At 41.1% G+C, this 21,237-nt stretch overlaps 1 protein-coding gene across 1 annotated transcript in view; it reads left to right on the top strand.

The window, feature by feature from the left end:
• Positions 1-21,237, top strand: part of med15 (mediator complex subunit 15) — a 66,729-nt gene that overhangs the window by 13,270 nt on the left and 32,222 nt on the right. Inside the window, 6 exon segments of the mRNA XM_079642326.1 lie at positions 11,473-11,889; positions 12,984-13,103; positions 15,517-15,666; positions 16,279-16,397; positions 17,304-17,431; positions 18,627-18,761. Of these exon segments, the coding sequence (XP_079498452.1) occupies positions 11,473-11,889; positions 12,984-13,103; positions 15,517-15,666; positions 16,279-16,397; positions 17,304-17,431; positions 18,627-18,761 (1,069 nt within the window).

The raw sequence follows: 21,237 nt of genomic DNA, 5'->3' as shown, positions 1-21,237 counted from the left end.
TGTTATTTACGGGCGGCTGGCTTTTAGGCGCAATACCGCCCCCTGGATTATATATAGTGTAATACTGCCCTGAGTGACAGACTTTTTTCCCACTCGTAAAAAAAAGGCGTATTCGCCGTGTGAATGCATTTGCCGAACCTTGACGTCCGAACCGTGACGGTACGGGACGAATACGGATACCGTTACACCCCTATAATACACATATCAAAAAACGTTGCCGAAATAACAACATACCATGAATTGATGCTTTTTGAAGTGTGCACACAACACGGCAAGCAAAACACTTTTTAAATGCCTGCTTTCTGAATGGAGGTCCAATCAATCAGGCTATGCTATGCTACCATTATAGCTGATCTGTCCACACTCACAACAACGTCGTACAGACGTTAATGAAATAGCGACTGTATCCCCCATGCCATAGACCTTCTGTGGTTTGTGCTTTTATAAACACTGAATTTGTCCAGTTTTTAAACAGTTAGGAAGCTCTGTGTGCCTTCGCCCAGAGCCAACAGCTTGTGTTTTGTCTTGGTTTTCTCATTCTACAACGTCAATGACGACAGTCTGAGATTCTCACCAATGATAGGCTTTTTGCGAGGCAACGTCACGAGAAAATATGGCTTGAGTTATAAAAAAAAGATCTCTAGCAAATTAAGCAAATTTGTAGGGATGCTCCGATCGATCGGCCGCCGAACCAATATGTTTTGGATGCATATTGTTCTAGTATTTGTTCAGGCTGTTACATACAATTAGTCTCTGTTGCTACCTGCTGGTGAGTAAATATTAAAATCAGTTCAAATTGACAACCGGTCCGCGATTCTTTTTTTCATGTATCTGCCGGTCCTTGGCACAATAAAGGTTGGGAACCCCTGCCCTATAGGATTCAGATCTGGTGACTATGGCGGCCATTTGAGACCAGTGAACTCATCATCATGTTCAAGAAACCAGTTGGAGATGATTTGAGCTTTGTGGTGCGTTATCCTGCTGGAAGTAGCCATCAGAAGATGAGTACACTGTGGTTATAAAGGGATGGTCTTGGTCGCAGCAGAGACTAATCAGAGCAAGCAACATTTTTGTCCAATTTTGGTGAGCCTGTGTGAATTGTAGCCTCAGTTTCCTGTTCCTAGCTGACATGAGTGGTAATTTGTGTGGTCTTCTGCTGCTGTAGCCCATTGGCTTAAAGGTTGACCTGTTGTGTGTTCAGATAATGTATTCTGCATATCTTGGTTGTAACTAGTGGTTTTTGAGTTACTGTTGTCTAAACCCTCCGGGCAAAAATCCTTGATTATGCGGGCTAAAATCCTTGACTATGTGTTGTAAAAGTATTAAAAGTTGATAAATCAATTTAGCGAAAATTAAGGCAATTAAAAAGTATTAAACGGCATTTTCCAAGGTATTAAGAAGGTTCACAGCAACGACAACATGAAACACCCTTTAATTTACTGAAACGACATGTCGGGAAACCTCACAAGGCGGCCCCATGCATAGCGCGCCGCTGCTTATTATTTTAAGTTTCGTTGCCTTGCTGCGCTCTGTGTGGGGGGGGAACTAAACGACTACAGTAACGGGTCCCAAGGTGGGTAGACCGGCATACGCAACGCTCTGGGGGTCCAACGGCTCCGTGTGTGCCCTATATGATCATTTTCTGATAACGATGAAATAGCCCGCCTCCCTCTCCCCATGTCTCCTGCTGCTGCTGGGCTGTCAGAAGAGGGGGAGGAAAGGAGAGGAAGTCACCGTTTATTAAATATTATTATATTATTATACAGAGAACAGAGTCGTTATCAATTTGTTTTAAAGCTCAATGAATAACAAAGAAGACCTCTGACCGGCGGAACATTTTTTTTACGGGAACTGCCTCACGGTCCCCTCATTCCTTGGAAGAGGCGGAGAGGTGGGTGTTTTTCATCTGCTGGTGGACTACCTGAGAGATACAGCAGGAGAACACGCCTTCCACCACGGAGAATAAACAGAAGGGCAACCATGGCAACCATTCTCCGGGGTCTTCTTCGCTGCTTTTGGTGTATTTCGGGCGGCAGCAGCGCCACTTACAGGCCTGACATATGTACTACATCGTTTCCAGCATTTCCAGCGGTCTAGTGTGAACGGACACGTTAATGAATCGAACGGAACGGAAGCCTTTTTTGCGCTTGCGTATGCGTTTTAACGTATGCGTCCTTGTGGGGCCGGGGTCTAAGCCAAACTATATCCGGTCACAGAGATCTGCTATTTTAAAGTAAAGTCAACACATATAGACCCTAAATATAGTCTATATTAAGAACGAGAAAAGTCTTAACATATATATCCTTTTTTGTAAACATATGACAAATGTGTGAGGGTGATGACGTCAGAGCATCGTCCTATGTGCCAGGGCTTAGCCCCGGACAGCCCCAGCCCAATTTAACCCCTGGGTATTTGTGAGGGAGCTCCTATATAGCATTAACCCGCTGAAGCTCACCAAAGTTTAACATATTTCATAGTTCAAAGTTTTGTCAATTGTTTTGTTTATTGGCCATATACTAGTTTCTAATGGTTTCTGAGGAGTTTTACTGGAATGAAAGAGCACAGAGTCTACAGAAGCAAAAAAGCAGCATACTGCATTAAACCTGACCTTCACAGAGAGGTTGAAGTTCATGTGGAAAGGAGGCTTCAGTAGTCTGTCCGCACTCTGTTTAGTTTTGCTATCTTACAATCAATATAGTAAAGTGTGTTGCCAATGTAACCGGTTAGAACTCAAAGTTGCGATGAGGTCTTAAAATGTATGGAAAGGGTCTTAAAAAAAGGTCTTAAAAGGTATTAAATTTGACTTCAGGATTCCTGCATATACCCTGCTCCAACACACAGTTGCACGGGGTGCAGAATAGTTTCCCCCCACTTTCGTGAAAGACATCGGGGTACTGCTGTGAGTTCCACCCGTTCACTCTACGGTGTTGTTTACCTTCTGTGATGCGCGAGCTGATGACGTCACGTCATCATCATCATTACTTCACGTCAAGACGAGTTAACTTTTTTTTCTTCTCAACTTTGTGTGGAAAAATACGGGGATTATGCGGCCTTTTGATAAATATGCGGCCTTTTACAAATCTGCGCCATTTTGCTGATAATGCGGTAAATTCTGCGATCGCGTCTTTCTGGAGGGTCTAGTTGTCTTTCGATCGTCTTTAACCAGTCTGCCATTCTCCTCTGACCTCTGGCATCAACAAAGCAGAACGTCTGCTCACTGGATATTTGTATTATTGAATAAGGTGTACATAACCCTAAACACTAGGGTTGGGTGATTTTCACACATGCGATTGTGTTCATGTGATTTTCATTGTTGCGGTCTGAGTTGCGTGGGTTATTGGGTAGCTTCAGGCTGCTCACTGTCGTCATCGAAGATAGGGGTGCTTCCATGCTCCAATCCCTATTTTTTCAACAGGCACATGTTGGGGTGATTATTACCCGAGGTTAGTGATTGAGGGTAAAACATTTTTATGGTGGATTTGACATGCAAGGAGACTGTGCCTTCACCGGACAAGGCTCATATAATAAAAATAATATAATAGATTTAATTTGTTAGCGCTTCTATCAATCAATCAATCAATAAATGTTTATTTATATAGCCCAATATCACAAATGTTATATTTTTCTCAGTGGACTTCACAGTTTTTACAGAATATCAGTATGACAATACGACACCCTCTGTCCTTAGACCCTCACATCGTACAAGGAAAAACTTCCAGAGAAAACCCACAGTTTAATGGGAAAAATGGGAGAAACCTCAGGGAGAGCAACAGAGGAGGGATCCCTCTCCCAGGACGGACAGACGTGCAATAGATGCCGTGTGTAAATTGAAAAGATAATACATTTGCAACATAGGTAGTCCAAATGTTTGGAAGTGCATGTGTGTATAATAGGAAGATGAATCCAGGATATCCATCCAGGACTTATGATCCAGGACCACAGCCACGACTCAAGATCCAGGACTCGCGATCCATGACACAGGACCGCAGGATCATCCATGACTCCGGATCCCGGCGTATATAGACACCAAAAAGAAAGAAATTTGGGGAAGCTGGGTTAATCGGAACATGAGAGTACACAGGTATAGACAGAGAGAAGGAAGAAGTAAGATGTACAGGTGCTCAAAGACGCTTTACAGATAATAGTGAAGAAAAAAGAAAAGAGAAGAAAGGAACAACAAATAAATATATAGTTAAAGTTAAAGTCAAATAATACAAAAACAATCACACATGAAAAGCCAGATTGAAGAGGTGAGTTTTTGTGAGTTTTTTGAAGGTGGTGAGGTCGGTACAGTCTCTGATGGGTTGTGGGAGTGAGTTCAAGAGGGAGGGGGCAGCGACGGAGAAGGCTCTGTCCCCCCAGGTCCGGTGATTGGTGCGGGTAAGGATGGATAGGAGGTTGGCTTCTGATGAGCGGAGGCAGCGGGAAGGGGTGTGGTGGTGCAGCAGGTCTGCTCGCATATAGTTTTTCCGATATTCACGAAACGCTGTATACATATTGCTATTATGATTGCACACATATTTCAAATTGCCTTCCATAAGCGCTGCCCCCCAGGAAGTCGGCCATTTTGAAAAATGTGCGTTTTTCAGCCATTTTAAGCACATTCTGGCGAACTCCTCCTAGGGGAATGATCGGAAAAATTCCAATCCAGGACGAGTTCAGCCCCTATCCAATATGATACTTAATTGTGGAGCACATTTTTGAAAAATCACTGGTGGAGGTCGTAAGCTAACAGCGAATACACAATTGTTGATGATTTACATGTCGCAAATTGCTCCAAACTGTTCGCAGATAGTTTTTCCGATATTCACGAAACGCTGTATACACATTGCTATTATGATTGCACACATATTTCAAATTGCTTTTCATTAGCCCCGCCCCCCAGAAAGCTGGCCATTTTGAAAAATGGGCGTTTTTCATGCATTTTAAGCACATTTCTGCTAATTCGTCATAGGGAAATGATCTGAATAATTCCAATCTAGGGCAACTGAAGCGCATATCCAATGTGATGCTACATTGCGAAGGAATAGCAGGGCTCGACATTAAGGACTGCCCGATGGCCCGGGGCCATCTAGTACTTAGCTCGGGCCATGAAGTCTCACCTGCTGGTTGCCCGATCGGGCAATCTATTATACCAGTATCATGCAGCTCGCGGATCCAGTAATGAATGACCCGAAAGTAAAACTGAACATATCTATAACTAGTTTAGGTAGTTTGAGAGGTAATTAAAATAGCTACGTGTGATATTCTAACCTGAAGTGTGTGTTTTGTTCCGCTCACCGCTGCATGTGATCATGCAGAGCTCCGTGTCGACTCGTCAGCAGCAGCTGATCTCTCTCTCCCGTCAGATTAGACTTCACTCGCGTTTATGTCCATATCAATCAGATCCAGCTAGTTTTAGCCAATGATATAACTACCTGCTTATTAAAAGGAACCGTGACCTAAACAATAAGTGTCGCTATGCAACTGGGTGAGGCCACAAAGTATAGCGCAGCATTATGCATTTGTTTACATGCCCACCGGAACCCTGAGGCATTAGCAACAGATCAACGCACAATCTACCCATACAGCACATCTCTTTCTCCACATTAAGTGTTACACATTAGAATTGACTACTCTTGTCTGTCACATACTCTTCTTGTCTGTCACATAAGTGGCGCAACTGAAGCGGTATTGCGCTCAAGGGAAATTATTTTGACCGGACATTTTGACCGAAGAGATTTAGATTTGCTTGCTAACGGGAACTCTGACGTCGCCATTGTGTGTGCTTCGCGGATGCACTCGGCTGCTCGGGTCTGCTCTGTCAGCTTCTGGATGAGGAGGCATTCCTTCGACCAACTTACAGTAGATAACATTCCAAACATTTTTAACAGGGGCCATAATAGCGTAAATAATGTTTGTTTTGGCAGTTATAACTGCATGTAATGTTTTCTACTTTTTTACATCTGGGAAGGCATTTGCCTTCATCAGATGGAAAGTGTCTTGACCAACAACTTAAGTATTTATTATAGCTATGCAGGGCATGCAAGCGAGCAAACACAAACAAGTGAAATGAAGAATACAATTGAAATTGTAATATTGTGGTGGTTCATCTCATAATTCAGTCTATAGAATGCACCAGACAGCATCTAAGACCTGCAAAAATCTAAATGTTCTAGGGGGAGGCCCCCCAAACCCTTCGTGCGTCATTTCGTCCGCGCGCATTTTTCAGGGCAATCTCTATTGGGCTCAGGGCCATCTGTAAATTAGCTTAGATGGCTCACAGGGCCATCTAAGCTAATGTCATGCACTGAATAGCTGAATAGCTAATGTCATGCACTGAATAGTCGATCGTTTGAACATGGAGCTCGTAAGCTAATGGAGAATGTACCATTTTTGACCATATATGTCACAGACTACCTTAAGCTACTGAGACCTGCCTGTCTGCCTGCACCATCAACACACGCACACACACACACACACACACACACACACACACACACACACACACACACACACACACACACACACACACACACACACACACACACACACACACACACTAAATATCAGGCTACATCCCTTGTATATTTTATTCTGTGAAGCACTATATGGTTTCATAAAAAATATCTACTGTTTATTTGTAGATATCTCCTAAAGCCTACAAATAAAGTGTGAAATGTAGGCCTGTTACATATATTATTGAGCGATATATATTATACACACTGTTCTGCTTTCTGCACTGACCTCAGCAGCTGTTCTCACTTTAAACATCGCCTCACAATGAAAGCATAACCTAACATCCAGGGAAGATGTGATTAGTGAGTAAACAAACAAACGGTAAAGGGCAGAAAGTCTGATGCACATTTGATCATCTTGAATAACTTATAATCACAACGGGAACAGTTTGCAGAGCTTTGCTTCGTTGACATCCAGCCATGCGTCACGCCTCTTTTAAACATCACTGTTGGCTGAAATCGTCTCCGGAGAATACTTCAGTGTACCCTTGGTTATAGCTCCTCCAGAGACACTCCTCTCTCCTCTAAATCAGTGTATCCTCGGTCACGGCTCCTCCAGACAGCCTCCTCGATAATCGATCCTCGACGAGCCTTCAGAGAAGTTAGTTTTCCTTCCGGACCGCGCGACGACATCCGTTTCCGGGTTTCTGCCGGAGGACCTGGGATTCTGGGACGCGAAATTAGAGAAATGACAAACGGCTCATTTCCGAGGACTCGTGCGAGTCTGCTTGACGCCGGGACGACCGGCCGCCCTCCCCGACAGGCGCACGGACGCGAGGGCCCGCTCATCACTGCGCGCACAAGTGCGACCGCAGTTTTAATTATTATTATTATTATTATTATTTTTAGTCGCCATCTTTCCTGTTTTTGAGGCCTTTAGGATGCTGACAAAGTTGTATAATTTTGCACGGACACCAGGACCCGTAAAAATTGCAACATTCTGGAGTCAATGGGTTAAAATATTCCAACGTGCTCAATAGCGCCACCTATCAAAATCCCATTTCGGAATAAATGTACAAAGTCGCACCGTAACTTCGAATGACCTGACATTTTGCACACATATCCGGGTGGACCTGCTCTACAAATAATCCTCTTGGAATCCTAAACTCCGCCTACATTTTTGTTCTTCTAAATTAGCATTATGTTCAAAACAGTTAAATATTCACTTAAATTTCAATTTTCAATTTTTCAACACCAAACTTCATATCCAGCATCGGTGAAGGGTCAGACAAATTACCGTAGAAAATGAGCATGTTAGGACGATAAATATTGCCGCCGTCAATCAAAACGTACTCGCAAAAAGGTGGGGCTTAGAAAGAAATGCTCATAACTCATCAACAATGTCTCCAAACAACACAGATTTTAGTAGATAGGTTCAGACTATCTTGGGGAATAGGCACACCAAAGCATTTTCATTTTGGACTATAGGGGGCGCCAAAAACACCACCAATTTATAACTCGAGAGCAGATGGACTAATATATACATATTTTTTTTACACAAACTCGGGGTGACTACAAACTCAGATTTAAAGGATCGCAACAAGTTCAGAATGTGGGCTTGGTCTAAACTTTTTTTTTAAATTGCGATAGCATGAAATGAGCTTCGGACGCAAAACTTGGGACACACGTCAGAGCCCACGACCTTTTCGAGAATGTAAAACAAAAACGTAATTTTTCAAAAAAACTGCTCACTAGCGCCCCCTAATGTGTGGTAGTCACACATAGTTTCTCAGAACTTCACGAATTTTGGCACAGACATTCCTCGTGGAATTGCGGACATATTTGTGAATAGATTCTATTAGCCCCGCCCCCCAGGAAGTCGGCCATTTTGAAAGATTTGCGTTTTTCATGCATTTTAAGCACATTCTTGCAAACTCCTCCTAGGGGAATGATCGGAAAAATTCCAGTCCAGGACACGTTCAGCCCCTATCCAATATGATGCTAAATTGAAAAGAACATTTTTGATAGCTCAATCGTTAAACTACTCGGATATAGTTATTCCGATATTCACGAAACGCTGTATACATATTTCTATTATGATTGCACACATATTTCAAATTGCCTTCCCTTAGCCCCGCCCCCCAGAAAGTCGGCCATTTTCAAAAATGTTCGTTTTTCATGCATTTTAAGCACATTCTTACCAACTCCTCCTAGGGGAATGATCGGAAACATTTCAATCCAGGACACCTTTAGCCCCTATCCAATATGATGATAAATTGAGAAGAACATTTTTGATAGCTCAATCGTGGAGGTCGTAAGCTAACAGCGAATACAATATTTTTGACGATTTCCATGTCGCAAATTACTCCAAACTACTCGGATATAGTTATTCCGATATTCACGAAACGCTGTATACATATTTCTATTATGATTGCACACATATTTCAAATTGCCTTCCCTTAGCCCCGCCCCCCAGAAAGTCGGCCATTTTGAAAAATGTGCGTTTTTCAGCCATTTTAAGCACATTCTTGCAAACTCCTCCTAGGGGAATGATCGGAAAAATTCCAATGCAGGACAAGTTCAGCCCATATCCAATCTGATGCTAAATTGCGAAGGAATAGTCGATCGCTCAAACGAGGACTTCGTAAGCGAACGGAGAACTTTCCATTTTTGACGATTTACATGTCACAAATTACTCCAAATGACTCCAAACTACTCGCGTATAGTTTTTCCAATATTAACGAAACGTTGTATACAAATTTCTCTTATGATTGCGGACATATTTCAAATTGGCTTTTATTAGCCCCTCCCCCGACAAAGTCGGCCATTTTCAAAAATGTTCGTTTTTCATGCATTTTAATCACATTCTTGCCAACTCCTCCTAGGGGAATGATCGGAAACATTTCAATCCAGGACACCTTCAGCCCCTATCCAATATGATGATAAATTGAGAAGAACATTTTTGATAGCTCAATCGTGGAGGTCGTAAGCTAACAGCGAATACAATATTTTTGACGATTTCCATGTCGCAAATTACTCCAAACTACTCGCATATAGTTTTTCTGATATTCACGAACCGCTGTATACACATTGCTCTTATGATTGCGGACATATTTCAAATTGCCTTCCATTAGCCCCGCCCCCGAAAAAGTCGGCCACTTTGAAAAATGCGTTTTTCATGCATTTTAAGGACATTTCTGCGGAATCCTCCTAGGGGAATGATCGGAAACATTCCAATCCAGGACAAGTTCAGCCCATTTCCAATTTGATGCTAAATTGCGAAGGAATAATTGATCGCTCAAACGATGAGCTCGTAAGCGAACGGAGAATGTTCCATTTTTGATGATTTACATGTCACAAATTACTACAAACTACTCCCATATATTTTTTCAGATATTCACGAAACGCTGTATAGACATTGCTATTATAATTGCACATATATTTCAAATTGCTTTTCATTAGCCACGCCCCCCAGAAAGTCGGCCATTTGAAAAAAATTGCGTTTTTCAGCCATTATAAGGACATTTTTGCAAACTCCTCCTAGGGGTATGATCGGAAAGATTCCAATCTAGGACAAATTCAACCCCTATCCAATATGATGCTAAATTGCTAAGAAAATAGTTGCTAGCTCAAACGGGGAGCTCGTAAGCTAACGGAGAATGTACCATTTTTGACGATTTATATGTCAGATAACCTACTGACACCTGCCTGTCTGCCTGCAACATCAACTCACACACACACACACACACACACACACACACACACACACACACACACACACACACACACACACACACACACACACACACACACACACACACACACACACACACACACACACTCCTAAAGCCTACAAATAAAGTGTGAAATGTGGGCTGCCTGTTACATATATTATTGAGCGATATATATTATACACACTGTTCTGTTTCTGCACTGACCTCAGCAGCTGTTCTCACTGTAAATATCGCGTCACAATGAAAGCAGTTTTATTAAAAAAAGATATAGCCTAACATCCAGGGGAGATGTAATTAGTGAGTAAACAAACGGTAAAGGGCAGAAAGTCTGATGCACATTTGATCATCTCAAATAACTTATAATCACAATGGGAACAGTTTGCAGAGCTTTGCTTCGTTGACATAAGTCCAGCCATGCGTCACGCCTCTTTTAAACATCACTGTTGGCTGAAATCGACTCCGGAGGATACATCCCTCGGTTATAGCTCCTCCAGAGAGACTCCTCGAAAATCGATCCTCGACGAGCCTTTAGAGAAATTTGTTTTCCTTCGAGACGGCGCGCCAACATCCGTTTCCGGGTCGCTGCCGGAGGACCTGGGACGCGAAAATTAGAGAAATGACAAACGGCTCATTTCCGAGGACTCGCGCGCGTCTGCTTGACCCCGGGACGACCGACTGCCCTCCCCGACAGGCGCACGGACGCGAGGGCCCGCTCATCACTGCGCGCACAAGTGCGACCGCAGTTTTAATTATTATTATTATCCCACGTGCGATTGATTTATTGGCGATATACAGAACAGTGAGAACAACACAACTAAAGATGAACAAAGCGGTACGTTCAAAGAAGAGTTCCTCGTGGAACTACTTCGAACTGACAACTGCAAATTAAGTAAAATGCAAGTTTTTTTTTCTCTCTCCCGCGGGGGGGGGGGGGGGGGGGGGGGTCGGCGGCGAATAATCGATTAATATTCGCTAGGGCTGTCTGATTTTCGTTGATCATGGTCAGTTTCTGGCATCCCTAGTGTGCACAGACGGGGCTGCTGTTAACGTCGGTCTGTACAATGGAATTGTGCCAACATTACGCCAACTGGCTGCAGAGGGAGACTCCCCTGTGCACGCTCAGCACCCCCCTCTGTGTCAGCGTTCGCGACACAGAGGGCTTCATCACATAAGTTGGAGTACCAAACACTGACTCCTGGTACTCATCTGAGTACCTCACTGAGAAAGTTATGTGCACCCCTGTGTATATGTCAGCATTGATGTTCTGTTGGTGCTAGTTTTATATCTGTTTGTGTCTGCAGATGCACCAGACGAGAATCCAGCAGCAGCAGCAGATGGTGCAGCTCCAGCAGCTGCAGCTCCAGCAGCAGCATGCCCAGGCACAGGCTCAGGCCCAGGCCCAAGCTCAGGCCCAGTCCATTCAGCACATGGTCCAGCAGCAGCAGCAGGTTCAGGCTCAGCCTCAGCCGGGGCAGATGCCTCCACACGCACAGCAGCAGCAGCAGCAACAACAACAACAGCAACAGCAGCAGCAGCAACAGCAACAGCCTGGTATGGTGCCTCAGTCTCTGGCTGGACAGATGACTTCCGCTCAGCACGTTCCCATCAGCTCGCTCAGTCAGCAGCAGCAGCAGCAGCAGCAGCAGCAGCAGCAGCAGCAGCAGCAGCAGCAGCAGCAGCAGCAGCAGCAGCACCAACTAAAGATCCAGGCCTTCCAGGTGAGACAGAGCAGCCCCCTTAAAACCTGAAACTTCTGTTGGAGTCCTCTTCGAATCAACTGCATCACTGTTGACAGAATATACTCAAGCAATTTGGGGATTTGATTTAGTTCACTATTAACTGTGTGGTCAAGGAGTGCCATAAAATAAAGAAGATTATTCTGTAAAATAATAATATTGGAAATATACAATTTGATACATACAAAATATTAAAATAAAGTATTTAAGAAAATTGAAAAAAAAAGGTAAATATAAAGACAAATAAATTAAGGATTAATCAAGAAAATGAATTATAGGGGGAAAAAGCCTCAAATAAATATGTCAAAAAAATTATTGGAAATATAAAGCAAAGATAAATAAAGTAACAATTTGATAAATAAAAAATGTGGAAATGTAAAGACGAATCAAATAATAAATAATTAAGTAAATAAATATTGTGGTAATATAAAGACTATTAAATAAGATAAAAGTAGTAGACTTTATTATTTGAATTAAGTAGCAGATCAAAGTAAATCAAACGTTTAGTAATACAAAAGTAAATACGAATGTAGACTTATAAACTAATAATTAAAATAAGTTAATAAAATGTGAAATACAAATAAATACAAGAACAAATTTAGTAAAAATGAATTTATTTTCCATTTATTTTTTATATATTAATAAATGAATTGTCATTTTGTAATATGCATTTTTGGGTTAATTATTATAATGTTATCGATCTCAATATTTGTATGGTTCCTTAATATTTTCCTTACTGGTTTGGATTTATTTATTTTTGCGTCCAAAAACCCAAATGTGTTGGTCAAACTTGAGCCTGATGAATCACAACTCAGGGTTCCAGCAGTATGCTTACCCCCCCTCCCCCCCTCTGCGTGTGTGTGTGTGTGTGTGTGTGTGTGTGTGTGTGTGTGTGTGTGTGTGTGTGTGTGTGTGTGTGTGTGTGTGTGTGTGTGTGTGTGTGTGTGTGTGTGTGTGTGTGTGTGTGTGTGTGTGTGTGTGTGTGTGTGTGTGTGTGTGTGTGTGTGTGTGTGTGTGTGTGTGTGTGTGTGTGTGTGTGTGTGTGTGTGTGTGTGTGTGTGTGTGTGAGAAAGCAGGCCCGGGCAGCCTTGCAGCAGCAGCAGGTCCAGCAAGCAGCTCAGCAGGCAGCACAGCAGGCTGCCGCGCAGGCGCAGATCAACGCAGCCGCTGCAGCTGCTGCCGCCACCCCGGGACAGGTGAGACTGCAGACGCCTCAACCTCAGGTGCTTTATGTGTAAAAACTCTGAATTAAATCACACCGTTTAACAATTTATAAAGTCGCAAGATGGTCATTTGTGTCAGTTTAATTTTACATCACATTTCCCACAGAGGGGGAAATAACATTGTTACAGCAAGTAATCGAGAGACGAAAAAATATATGGAACACTATTTTATAAAAGGCATGCTCATAGTATTCAAAATAAAAATCCTTTCAATTGACAGAAGACATAACTCTGAATTCAAGATGGTTAAAGTCTAAACATTTATAAGAAAATGCTTGGATATTCTGAGAATAGAGTGGTGCATTTATGAAAAATAGCTTGTATAATATTAAAGCAGTTTATCCATGAGAGAATCAGCCTCCTTTTACTCTTCCTGTTACTTATTTGAAACGCCTTTGCCCGGCATTTGGCCCGTTACCTACGGTTTTAAAAATATTTTATCGAAAGGTGCCGTGTCTGTAGTAAACATGCACGGCAGTGGGAGCGCACAGTTGCGCTCTGTAATTAACAGAAATATTTCACAAAACTCCTTGACAAAATACCAATACCACAGGAAAAAGAGCGATATTTGTATTGGCCTGAGCGGGCAAGTGGAAAATACGCTTCAATTCAATCAATTCATTGACTTATGTATGTATCAGGGTTTCCGCTAGGATTTTTTCTTGCCGGTTAAATGTCCGGAAACTATTTATTTTTCAAAACGTATTGTTCATGTTTCATAATAATAATAATAATAATAATAATAATTGTGTAGCAGAGTTTCCGTTGGCAGGTAATTACCGGACTATGAGTGGATATGCTGATAATTGGGTTTAAACTGAATACCAGAGTTCCCGTTAGAATATTTTTTTACCGGTCAAAATGTCCGTTAAAGTTTTAATCTTCCGGACAAAATTTGAAAAGTGCCGATCAAAGGTCTTCATTGTTATTTATTGAGCTTTAAAACAAATTGATATTATTCGATATTAAACAAACTAATTATAGTAGATTAACTATTCAAAAGTGTACAGTAAATTACAATAATAAACGGGGCGCTCTCTCCCTCTCCTGACAGCCCGTCAGTATCATGCAGCTCGCGGATCAGTAATGAGTGACCCGACAGTAAAACTAAACATATCTATAACTAGTTTAGGTAGTTTGAGAGGTAATCAAATAGCTAGATGTGATATTCTAACCTGAAGTGTGTGTTTTGTCCGCTCAACGCTGGATGTGATTATGCAGAGCTGCGTGTCGACTCGCACAATCAACCAATACAGGACACCCCTTTCTCCACATTAATTGTTAGACATTAGAATTGACTATTCTTGTCTGTCAAATACTCTTTTGTCTGTCACATAAGTGGCGCAACTGAATCGGTATTGCGCTAAGCGGAAATAATTTTTGACCGGACACTTTGACCGGAGAGATTTAGATTTGCCGGTCTTCAGCATATTTTACCGGTCATAGTCCGGTAATTACCGGCTAACGGGAACTCTGCTGAATACTCCAGGTACTTACCCATCATTTAATGGGGCTCATTTTTATATTGCTTCAGTTTATAATCGTAAAAGATCGAAAAGTTCAGATTCATTTTCATGTCCGGTTATACTCTCGCGTTTATGTCCATATCGATCAGATCCAACCCTCCTGATCGGCCTTTATAGAGAGCCCCAATCAAACTATTAAGATTGAATATCGGCCGATAATGATCCGCGTGCTATCGGAGCATCTCTAATTATTACCGGACATTTTGACCGGCAAGTTTTGAATTTACAGTTTTTTAAATACATTTTACCAGCTAAAAACCGGTAATTATCAGAAACCCTGGTATGTATAATAGGCGCTTTCACACCAAGTACTTTTCCCAGGAATAGTTCCTGGAACTTTTATTCCCCGAAACTATCTAGTAAATCGCATTCACAGCGGAATAAATCCCTGAGGGAGGATTAAGCAAATGAAGCCGCTGACGTCACTTCTTCTTCTGCTTTGGGTTTACTGGCAGGCCGCAAACAACTTCACGGTGTATACTGCCACCCAAAGTCCCGAGCCCCCCGGAGTCCGGGACTTTGGGTGGCAGTAAATCGCCACCCGAATCCCCGGGTAACTCGCCAGAAGCGCCGACACCTCCTCATCACTCCACCGATCCCACGTTTTATTTTGTGTTGCCATAAGTTAGTCTCTCTCCTTTGGTACGCTGGGCTAATGCTAAAAAAATATATTTTTGGTGTGAACGCAACACCCCAGGAATTATCGGAACTATTTCTGAGAAAAGTACGGGAAAATTACTCCGATGTGAAAGTGCCTAATGGCTTGCCTTTTGTTCATGTCCAAACGCACCATAAGGCATCAGGGTTAGAGTGGAGGATAGGGGCTAATGTGTGTCTGTGTGCTCACCTCTCCTCTGAAGTTGGTTCGTCCCGGGATGATTCCAGCCCGGATGCCTCGAGCCCTGAATCCCTCTATCCCGCCTCCAAACACTGCAGCTGCTGCCGCGGCGGCAGCTGCCGCAGCCGCCGCTGCTGCTGCCGCTGTGGGAGGACAGCCTATGACACAGCAGGTATTTATCCGCACTCTGACCTCTGCCCCTCCCCCATGTGCCTCTGTCTACTGCTAGGGACGTGTATTCTTATGAAAAGATTCAGCACAAAACAGTATGTTGTCATATAAACAGATTAAAGTCTTATATTATAGAGGGAAAAAACTGAAAAAATTGGAAAAAATAATCCCAATATTGTGATATTCAAGTGGCAAATTTACAAAAAAATTAAGTATTCTCTGAGGTTATAAAGTCTGAAATCTGTGAGAACAAAAACCCTCCAAACTTTAAGAAAACAAAACACTGAAATTATTTTTGTTTCCTTTAAAAAAAACAACAACAAAAAACACCTATTACTATATTTTTAGGTTGCTTTGTTTTTTTTTATCCAAGCCTTTGCACACATAATAAGGCCACTGTAGGTTAAATTATAAAGAGGGAAGTTATGCCAGAGACATAACTCTAAACTAAGAGGTTTTAAGCTAAACTCTCTACAGAAAAGGGAGCAACCACAAGCCTAAAAAGGCCCTTTGAAGCGAATGTGTCCGGCCCCCTGGAGGAGTAAAAGGTCTTAAAGTTATTCAATGTGAATGTAATACTGAATTGGTCTTATCCTTTTGTCACTTCCCTCAGGTACAGCAGCACTCGATGATGTCATCGCCCTCACCTGTGCAGGTGCAGACGCCACAGTCGATGCCCCCCCCTCCCCAGCCATCACCTCAGCCCCCCAGCTCACAGCCTAACTCAGCCAGGTACTACTAGCTGTATCATAATTATAATAACAACATAAATAATAATTATGACAGTAATAAACCCTTATGCCTCATTAAGGACATCTTAAAATGTTTAATAATTCTGTTTGTGTAAATGCATTTGTCCTTCTTTAAGTAAGTATACATCAGCTCCTATATTAAGTGTATATTTAATAGTTAATACAAACTACACTCAGTCAAAAATGCCAAAATTGAAATTGTATAAAATTCAGTTTTATTTATTATATCAGGCTTTACATCTAAAGCCCTGGCTTTAAGATGCAACTTTATACTATTTTAAGCCAGATGGAGACATTTTCTCATGTTCGCTCTATTATAAAAAAGGCATGCTATTTTCTTAGTGTCCTGCACAGAAAATGAAAAGGCATCAAATTCAATGTTGGTGCTAATTATTGACTTATCACAAACTGCGAAAAAATATTCAATCTAGTATTTAATATAGGCCTACAGGAAATAAAAGCATTATGTAAACAAACAACCACTGTAAAGTATCCTAGTTCCAGGTGCTACACACGGTTTCTTTTTTTATTTAAAAGTGTTTATTTTTAAGCATTCTGTAATTCTTACAGTATTGTTTTATTTTATTTAATAAAAAATATTTTGCAAAATCTTTGGCATATTTGTTATCCCGGGTTAAAAATAAATATCCGAAGAACAAAATGAAAAGAAAAACCTAAAGAATAAAAGAAGAGTCTAAAGTTATGGTCCAACACTCAAACAAACGCCTAGGTTAAAACTCAGAAAATAAATAAATGTGTTGTAGCAATCAGGAATAACATTGGTTTATTGATTTGACTCCCCGAAAGTGAAAAAAAATACGTTTTGACATCAAGGCATCTTTTTGTCCGTCTGTGATTCGGGTTTTGAACTGCTTCCTGTCTGCAGCTCCGGCCCCACACCGTCGCCGGGGGGGTTCCAGCCCAGCCCGTCCCCTCAGCCTTCACAGAGCCCCGCCAACGCCCGGACTCCCCAGAACTACGGAGTCCCCTCACCTGGGCCCCTAAATACTCCAGGTACTTACACAAACACAGACGCACCGATTAAGAGCTACATAAATCACATTCTATTTAAGTTAGCATTAGCTTTTATGCTAACAGTAAACAACTGAAAATACATTAACATTTCTAATAAAAAATAGGAAGGCATTTATATAAATTCATGATTGGACAAAAATAAATCGTTATCCCTATATACACACATATATATACTGTATGTGTATATATATATATATATATATATATGTATATATATATACATATATATATATATGCTGTATATATATGTATTTGTGATTGTAACAAATTTATGAAATATACATTCCTCTATACCAGCGGTTCCCAACCTGTGGACTGCAGCCCCCTAGTGGTGCGCGAAGGCATTGCAAGTGGGCCACCAAATCATTTGCAAAATATTATGATATGTGTGATTGATATGATGTGATGATTTATTTATTTTAACCTATTTTCCTTTCTCTTTCTTGATCCTCCTTAGCAACAGTTTTTACAGTCCTTGACAGCGGTCTGTACTACTGGATTAACAACGTGTCACATGTTCTGAATTGACCAATCAGAATAGAGTATTCAACTAAACCGTGTAATAAAAATCTCTGTTACTGATGGCCAGCTCCTTTTCTAATTAAAAATAAAAAGTACTCTGAGAACTTTATTTAGCCTCCGTTTTGTTTATGGTTGAATGTGGGCCGCGGATTTTTTTTTTATTCTTAAGTGGGCCCTGAGTTGAAAAAGGTTGGGAACCGCTGCTCTATACAAACACTTACAAACACGCATTCATTGATTTAAAAGAAAACAAAATACAACACACTAAAACAATATATATATATATATATATATATATATATATTCATTAATGTTATTTGAAGATTCAACAGTGTGTTATCTCGTAATCAGGATTTTAAAATAAATAAAACTAGTTTTAAATTATATTAAACAACATTGCCAGCCCTCATTAAGAAAACTTCCTTGTCTTCAATACATTTTATAGATCTCTTGCAAAGCGTTAAATCCAGGCTTTTGAGACGCACACAACTTCAAGACAAAAACATTTCCATTTTTTATCAGCTTAGCTCAGAATGTTTCGGGTTATCATGGGCAGAAGATTGTGCTCTTAAATCCTCACTTCACTCTTGAAATCTCAGATTACCTGGAGACTTTTCTGTTCCTTCCCTTATCTTCCTGCCCCTCTCCACAGGTAACCCCAGCTCAGTGATGAGTCCGGCGGGAGCGACGTCGCTGGAGGACCAGCAGTACATGGAGAAACTCAAACAGCTCTCCAAATACATCGAGCCGCTGCGCAGGATGATCAACAAGATCGACAAAAATGAAGGTCGGACTCAGAGTGCAAAAATGATGTACCCAATGACAGATGATGAGTTGGAAACTTTAAAAAAATAAGTAATTTATTCACTTCACTCATTGGATAATATATATATATAACAGGGTTCGTATAGTCATTGAAAAGTCATGGAAATTCAAAATGCAAATTCCAGGCCCTGTAAAAGTTATGGAAAACAATATTTTTCCCAAAGTTTTGGAAAAGTCATGGATATATAACTAAAGTTGCATCAAATATAATTAATATTTTATCTAATCACCAAAATAGTAATACTATAATGATAATAAATACTGTATCGTATATTAATGAAACGTAAAATAGCAACTGTCGCAGTATTTCGCTGGTGAGAGATATTTAGGGAGGTGTGTGGCGCAGTGAGTTAGTGCGTTGGTGTTCGGATCAGGGGAGCAGAGGTTCAAATCCCACTGCAGTCAGCATGTCGTTGTTTCCCTGAGATTGCCCACAGTATTGAGTATGTAAGTCGCTTTGGATAAAAGCGTCTAACAAGTAACATGTATTGTGGCTTTAGCCTGTAGGAGCAGCTACTATTTGATATAAGGCTGCCAAGATGCCAGGGAAGTGCAGTTTCAACAATGTATTAGGATATGTATCAATTAGTGTTCATTTCGTTGACTAAAACTATGACGAAATATGTTCGTCAAAACCTTTTTTTCCATGACTAAAACAAGACGATGACGAGACGGCACCGACGGCAGTAAACAATAACTCTAACGAAATCAACATGCAATATCGTTGACAAAAAGTGACGAGACGAAAATGTAGTTTACTAAATAAAAACTATGCCAAAATCTGTCTTTACTTTCGTTGACGAAAAATGAGGAGACTAAATATTATCAAAGATAACGTTACTTCTCTGATAGTCAGTTTTTCTCCCAGCAGTTCCATTTCCGGTGCTGCGGTTGGGCAGCAGCTGTGTGTCTGTGCTGCGCGTGGCGGTACATTTGAATTGCAGCCGCACACTGAACTGTCAGGAAGACTCGGGTCTAACTCATGGTCTAACTAACCTTATTTAACAGAAAAGAAAATGGCAACAACAGGGCTTGGGAGCAGTGGTCGCGTTAAGAGAATACCCCCCTCCCCCCCGTCAGTTCGAGTGAGTGACGAGTCGTGTACAGACTCGACGGGTAATAATGGATTATGATGGAAATGTCCATCAAAATGACTGACAACGAAAAAGTCTAACGCCACTTCTGCTTGGGAGAAAGAAACAATGTGATATTTGGGCCCATTTTTGCTACAGTTAGGCGGAGAAAAAAAGCGAATGAATTGTTTTATCAGAAGAGATCAATGTGGCCATAACACAGCTGGTAAAAACACCACAACCTGACCTGATACTCTCTGCAAAGCTGCATTCTTAATCATTCAACCTGTGTTTTTCATCACATAAGGACAAGATATAATCTTATTGTGAAATAGGTTTGACTAAAATGACAAATTATTGGTTTTGGCTAGTCTAGTTTGACTGAAATGTTCTAGATAATCTGATGAGTAAAAAAGACTCAACAGTTTTCATTGACAAAAAGTAGACTAAAATAATTAGTTTTCTTTGACTAAAAAAAGACAATAATGCTCAGACTTTTAGTCGACTAAAACTTGACTAAATAAAAACAGGATGAAGGTGACTAAATATGACTAAAACTAAAAAGGAAATTTAACACAGGACTAAAACTAAATAAAAAAATAGCTTACGAAATTAACACTAGTACCAATTGTGGTTATCAAAAGACATTGACCCAAGACGTGCTAAATGCAAACTGTGTTACTGATATTTCGAATATGGGCGAGGCCGCGCTTGCTAGCCACATGAAAAAAAAGTCTTTTTTTTTGGGTCATGGAAAATGAGGTGAAGGTCATGGAGAAGTCATTGTGTCAAAAAGTTTATGAACCCTGATATAATATTTGACATTTTCCATTTAGCCAGTTATCAGGATAATTTGTCCAAATATGACCTAAGGATCTTAAAAATAATGATATAACAATTTAAAATATTAATTGTCCAAATATAACCTAAGGATCTTAAAAATAATGATATAATATACATATAATGTATATAATACAAACAAGATGGCGCTGCCACGGGTGGCTGCCTGCTAGAGTTGCTCGTAACATTGTGTCTGTTTTTTCTATTTTTCTTTACTTGTCGCACTTTAGGTTAGTATTTTCAGTTATTTCCGCTGCTAAGCACAGTGCAGCTCGCTCTGAATTGCAACTATGCAGTTCCTGTGCACTGTTGGTCTCATTTTAATCACCTTTGCACGGATATCATGCCGGACTGTTCTGGCTGAGTTGCACCGGGGCTCTGTTGTTTACACGAGGGAGCAGCTGATGGACCTACAATCTAGCAGCATGTCTAGACTGAGACACGAAATCCCCAAAGAGCTGAGGAGGAAACAACGGGGCTGCAAAGCGGGGAGAAGACGACTGCTAAGGAAGAGGAGATACAGAC

Source organism: Notothenia rossii, assembly GCF_949606895.1.
Source record: "Notothenia rossii genome assembly, chromosome: 8".
Classification (NCBI taxonomy): Eukaryota; Metazoa; Chordata; class Actinopteri; order Perciformes; family Nototheniidae; genus Notothenia; species Notothenia rossii.
The sequence above is the reverse complement of the archived record's forward strand: the minus strand, read 5'-3'. Positions and strand labels throughout refer to the sequence as shown.